This window comes from Aythya marila (assembly GCF_965140915.1).
Source record: "Aythya marila genome assembly, chromosome: 1".
Classification (NCBI taxonomy): Eukaryota; Metazoa; Chordata; class Aves; order Anseriformes; family Anatidae; genus Aythya; species Aythya marila.
Window position 1 is genome coordinate 141,148,029 of NC_139042.1, and position 6,000 is coordinate 141,154,028.

Consider the following 6,000-nt stretch of genomic DNA (forward strand, 5'->3'; position numbering starts at 1 on the left):
GTGGTTATGTCCCTGATCTACAACCACACTGTTTTTGATCTTGTCAGACTTCAGGCTAAGCAGCAACAGGCTTTCAAGCTGGATACACTGAGAGAGGCAGAATTTGTGCTTTACAGGTGGCAGCCTTCATTATGAGCAAACATGAAAAATGGGCTTCAGTCTTGCAGAGCTCTTTGCTGCAGGAGACTGTCCTTTTGTTGGGGGCAGAGTGCAGTGTACACAGGTGCAGGCTTCATGGGAAAGCAAGGTATGGGGAGAGGGAAGAGTCATGGCTGTAGAAGGAGGACTTGAGTCTGCTCCACTGGCAGGAAGCACTCCAACAGATAAAATTCAGTGAAGCTGTGTGTCACATATCAGGTCTTGTGCTGGAGTAGCTGTAAGGAAGATAGAAAAAAAAAATCATGCTCTTTTAATACTTTTCACAAAATGTGTTCTTATTTTAGAGTCTACATATCGTCACCAAGCTACCATTGATGATGAAGTGGTTTCCATGGAGATACTAGATACAGCTGGTCAGGTGCGTGGGTGCATGTACTAACATCCAACACCTTGGCTCAGACAGGCAATAGGGAAGGGGAGTGCGATGGTGGCAACGTGGTGGGTGGCAGATGTGCTCCATTTCTGGGGACTGAGATTTGCTTCTGAGCAGAGCTCTCCTTCCTCCCCCACCACCAGCTTGCTGTCAGACCCAGTGTGCTAGATCCAGGCCATTCTGCAAGGGACCCTGCTTACACTTTTCAAACACTGGAAGAACAAACAAAGTTAAGGTTTACACTGGGATTAAAATTATTTTGTTTTCATTCCTTGACTCAGGGCCAACCCAACAATGTTATTACTATCCACAAAGTCATAGCCTATTTCTGCAATCAAGTGATGTGGCTCAACAACTTCAGTTAGTGATTTCTACCAAACTGTAGAAGAGTTTTGTCATAGCAAAGACCCCTTTCCTTTCAAAACACAGCAGGTGCTCATGCTGCACATTCCTATGAAGTTTGTGTGCTTGACATTGCTCAACAGAAACCCTGTTATGATTGCATGCTACCAGCCTGCCCATAGCAGGCAGCCCATGACACCTTGGCAGAGTAGGTCTCCTATGCCACACAATAAAAAGGTAATGTGTGTAGAGTACAGTCAAGTGGGTGTACATGGCTTTCCAGGCCTTGGCTGACCAACATCTATTGGCCTGGTGTCTTTTTCATAAATTGTATTCCTAAGGCTGCTGTCTGTCTTTTCAAAACAGGAGGATGCTATTCAGAAAGAAGGACATGTGCGATGGGGTGAAGGCTTCGTGCTGGTCTATGACATCACGGACAGAGGCAGCTTTGAGGAAGTGCTGCCACTTAAGAACTTGTTGGATGAAGTTAAAAAACCCAAAAATGTCACTCTGATTCTGGTGGGGAACAAAGCAGACTTGGATCACTCCAGGCAGGTCAGCACAGAGGAAGGTGAAAAGCTGGCCACAGAACTAGCATGTGCTTTTTATGAGTGCTCTGCTTGCACAGGAGAGGGCAACATTATGGAAGCCTTCTATGAGCTCTGTCGTGAGGTACGGCGTCGAAAGATGGTCCAGGGCAAGACTCGGAGACGAAGCTCCACCACCCATGTCAAGCAGGCTATTAATAAGATGCTTACCAAAATCAGCAGTTAAAAAGAGCTGTACTAAGCCAGAGAAGCATTGTAGAACATATTAACTTGGGATAGGGACAAGGCAGGCAGAGCACATTTAATAAAAAATGGTCAAAGCTTTGCTGTTAAAAAAAAATAGAAAAATCAAACCACACTACTTTTTGAGTAACATGGGATCAGACTTTTTCCTGTTGCAAAATGTATTTAGCCACACTGCTTCTGGCTAACAATGAAAAAAAAAAAAAAAAAAAGAAAAAAAAAGAAAAAAAAATAACTCCAAAGGACTAGATGATTGTAGGGATTGGCACTGACAGAGTATCTTCTGCTTCTACAAGGCTGCCTCCAATCCCTTGCAAGTCAGTAGTGCCTGAACACCATTCCCAACCAGCCAACTGCTCAGTAGCCACTTACTTGGAGAGTAAGACTTAGTCTTCAGTCCAGCAACAACCATCAAACTTGCTATTCTCAAGGACTGAGGCTGCTGTGTTTTTCCAGAAAGTTCATCTGACACCTTTCACCAGCTCCAAATTGGTGCATTGTGTGCTTATATTCCAAACTGTCCTTTCTTGTTGTTATTTTGTCAAATCTATGAGTGCCGATATTCTTAGCGAGATATGCAAAAAATACTGGAAAAGTCTTTTTCATAGAGTGTTTAGCCAGCAAGACACACATATCAACAGAGCTGAAATTCAGCTGCTTTTTGACATCCTCTACAACGACAGAATTCATCAAGAAATAATCAGCTAGTCCAGTGTCATTTCAGCATTTCCCTCTTGAAGTACAATACTGTACTTGGGGAAATGGGAGTGTACATCTTGGGAAATCAAACTAAAAAAATAACCATAATACTATTGATTTAGTTAAGGGTAGTTTTTATCTTTTGTTTACATTTTTGTTTTGGTCTTATTTCAATTCAAGTAGTTTCCCTTATTACATTTTATACTGAAGAACTTAAGACATGGAAAGGCAAGTCCAAGCCCAAATGTAATCAGATGTGAAGGGCTTTTACCATATCAAAAGGCCATCATTTCCAGATGTTTAAACTTCCAGATGTTTAAACCATCACAGTTTTTTGTGACTCTGGCACTTTCAAGTGAAAGTACATTTTATCATATTTTTGGTGTCTGGGATAAAAAGCATACTTTTTTTTTTTCTTTTTTTTTTCTCCCCCTCCTCTCTCATGCTTCTCATTTAAGCCAGCTGTTAAGTTTTGCCTCATGCCTACTTGTCTTGCTAACTGTAGTAGTGAGGTCTTCTAGAAGAAGCGAGAGGTACAAGAACTAAGACTGGAAGACTTTCGGACTGTGCTTGTCTCACCAGTTGTGTTGCATCCCTTTAGTCAGCTTTATGTGCAACTCAGACTGTCATCATGCAGAACCACAGCCAAAGGATACTATGACAAATGAGAATGTTAGCAGTATTCTCCTTTGAAGAACAGCCCTCTTATAGTAACTGCTTACAAGTCTATTCTCCACTGCTTTGCACTTTGTATGGTTATTTGCCTCTGTGAGGAAACAACGCCCAAAGGCTACCAAATCCAACTTTCCACAGATGTAGAAGAGTGAGGATATCTGGTAGAAGAGCACTTTATACAGTTGTAGGTAGCCGTATAAATGGTGAAACAGGTTGGAGAATCAAGCCTGTATATCCTCATGGGCAGAGAAAAGTCCCAAGTCTGGACTTCTCAAAGCATGAGCTTACAGATACTTACCAAAGTATTTTTTTAAAACGTTCACCCATATCTTTCACCCAATTTTTATCATTAAAAATCACATACAAATGTATATTATATTTTTGCTCTTTATTTTCTTTGTTTCCCCCATTGTAGACAGTGAAAATTCATTCCAGTCTTTCAGAATCACTTTGGTCCTCATTTTCAGGTATGTTGCCATACATCAGCTATACATACTGCAACGGAAACGTCACTTTGTGCTTCTGGGCAGGAGGTTCTGGCAACAGATGATGTCACTGTCTCCACGACACACCTGTTTCCAAACTATTGGTCATGTCTCTATGTCTCTAGCTTCTGAGAGAGAGAGGTTTAGCCATTTTAGTCCTGTAATGCATAATCAATATGAAACAGAAAACTATGTAATCAATATGTAACAGAAAAAGTTAGTGCCTATTCGCACACCAGCGGTCATTAGCTGAAGATCTGAGCTTGCAAATGTGTATGTTACAACATAAGGATAAAGAGCAAGCAATTGCAAGTTGAGGCACTAAGTCATTCTGTTATCTTTCAAATCAGTGCAGCTGCACAAATCTGAAGCAAAAAAAAAAAAAAAAAATCCTTACCTGCAATCCCATGGCAACATAGCTGATGAGGAAAGTCATGGTGTTGGTATTCTAAGCAATTGATTTATCCCTCTCTAAGGAAAGTTCAACAGTTCTTTTCTCTGAAATACTATCTTGGGTTTCAGAGTAGAGCTGCTTTTAAAATACAAAAAGGTAATATATGAATTACAAGAGAAAATGAATTTATCGTATTCATATTAAGAGAGTGGAAAGGAAGGAAAGCCTAAAGTATGGCCATAATACTTTGCAAAAGAATCCCAGCAAATTATATCTTTTCTCACAATATCTGTTATGGGGAAGTTACAAAATCCTCTTGAAAGAAAATATTCCACTGTGCAAACATGACTTGTTACATAAAGAACCTCTAATAAAAATAGTAACATTCCTTTGCAAAGACTGATTTTGGAAACTGCCAAACATGCTAAACATTTGGTCAGAAAGGAGGCTGTTATTTTACAACCTTTCCTCCCACACAAACACAAATTTCTTTACTTAATTGCTCATTTATTTTTTTTTTCCTCAATGTAATGGTCTGCTTGACAAGCCAATTATAAGATAGTATATTATAATCTGTTGATACATACTACATAGAATTAAATGCAATCCAATTTACTGTTGCTCACAATGTTGCAACATACTATTGGCTATGCTATAAATGTGTCATATTTCTACAATGTGTAAATTGAACCGAAAAGTGCCCAAATATTGAAAAGGCCGAATGCAACATGAACTTGCATTCAGTAGCCTTTCTGCAGCAGACATCAACAGTTTCAATTCTGTTTCTACTGCTGCTATTTAAATGTGCATATATGACATTAACATTAAATTCCTCTCCTCTGCCCTTTCCATTTCTGCAGAGAGAGTTTGGGAAGGAAGATAAACAAAAAGGGGGAGGAAAGGTGAAATGGACACTTGTTACCTACAACAAGTTGAATGTCATTTATGAAGTTTTTAAATATTTATCTTCAATTGATGAAGAGTTAGTCATGCCCATGCTGCAAGACCTGGATCAGGAACCAAGACTTCCCTAGAACTTTGAGAACTTCCCTTCAGATCTGGGGGTTCGGTGCAACTAAGGACAGAAGTGAGGGTCAGCCATTGAGTTTGCACCTGGATCCAGTTATGTTGTCCCCAAACCTGGGGATGGTTGCATCTGGCGGTTTGCTACAAGGCTAGTTGATTTTTATATATATAATGATCTGTATGCATTTTTACATTAAAAATATGAAAGCTTGTGCTTGTAGATAATATATAAGAAAAATAAAAATAATAAAAAAAGTGCTCTCTGTACTGAACTAATATGCATTGGTCTTCTGTTAGTTGTCTCCAAAGCATTGTCTTCTAGGTTTAAGTGGCCAGTTACGGAAGTCCTGATTCATTATTTTTTTTCCCTTTTTAACTTTAGTCTTTATCTTAGGAAACCAAACAGTGAATTTTGTCTGAATAAGCACTTCAGCATTTGGATCAGTTTCTTTGATCTTATTTAGCTGCTAGGCCTAGAATCAAGAGGTCAAATAGCATCTACAGTGAAAAACAGAATTGAATGTCATTGGTAATCATTTCAAGGCTGATCAAAAAGGGTTCAATGTCATGGATAATAAACAACCTTGGTGAAAAACACTGGAAACCCTTCTTTCAAATTCTTTCTTGTCAGATAAATAACATGGATCTTTATCTCAAGCTTCTCAGATAAAATCCTGGAATAAGAGATCCAGGAGATTTATGCCACAGATTTGGATGCAGCCAGCTTTTCACCAGCCCATTTTCAGGGATATGCCCATTTTCCAAGGATAAATACAATGTCCTGTGATTCTGAAGAGAAGGTGCATTATAAGTATGTCATGTAAGTCACAGTATACCAATCACGCATAGTTTGGTCATTAAGGAAGGTGTAGGAAGCTTCATCACAAATGAAGGGAAACAGCAGTAAACCATTTTCTTGTTTTCCTCCAAACCTGGGCAAATGAAGTAATCCAAAGCATGATCCTGAACAGGTTAATTGCAGCAAGGATATAAGAATGCCATATCTGGCAGAGCAGGTAGTGAAATCTATATGCAGGAGCTATGCTGCAAGGTGAA

At 39.4% G+C, this 6,000-nt stretch overlaps 1 protein-coding gene across 2 annotated transcripts in view; it reads left to right on the top strand.

The window, feature by feature from the left end:
- The window catches only part of RERG (RAS like estrogen regulated growth inhibitor), a 109,985-nt gene extending 104,654 nt beyond the window's left edge, over positions 1-5,331 (top strand). Inside the window, exons 4-7 of one of the 2 annotated variants that reach the window (XM_082759725.1) lie at positions 444-517; positions 1,241-1,429; positions 3,455-3,506; positions 4,779-5,331. In XM_082759725.1, the coding sequence (XP_082615851.1) occupies positions 444-517; positions 1,241-1,429; positions 3,455-3,506; positions 4,779-4,801 (338 nt within the window). In that variant the 3' untranslated portion in view covers positions 4,802-5,331. Of the gene's footprint in view, positions 1-443; positions 518-1,240; positions 1,901-3,454; positions 3,507-4,778 lie in introns of those variants that run through there. The other variant, XM_082759724.1, reaches the window with a different exon arrangement.
- Positions 5,332-6,000: the final 669 nt, after the last annotated feature.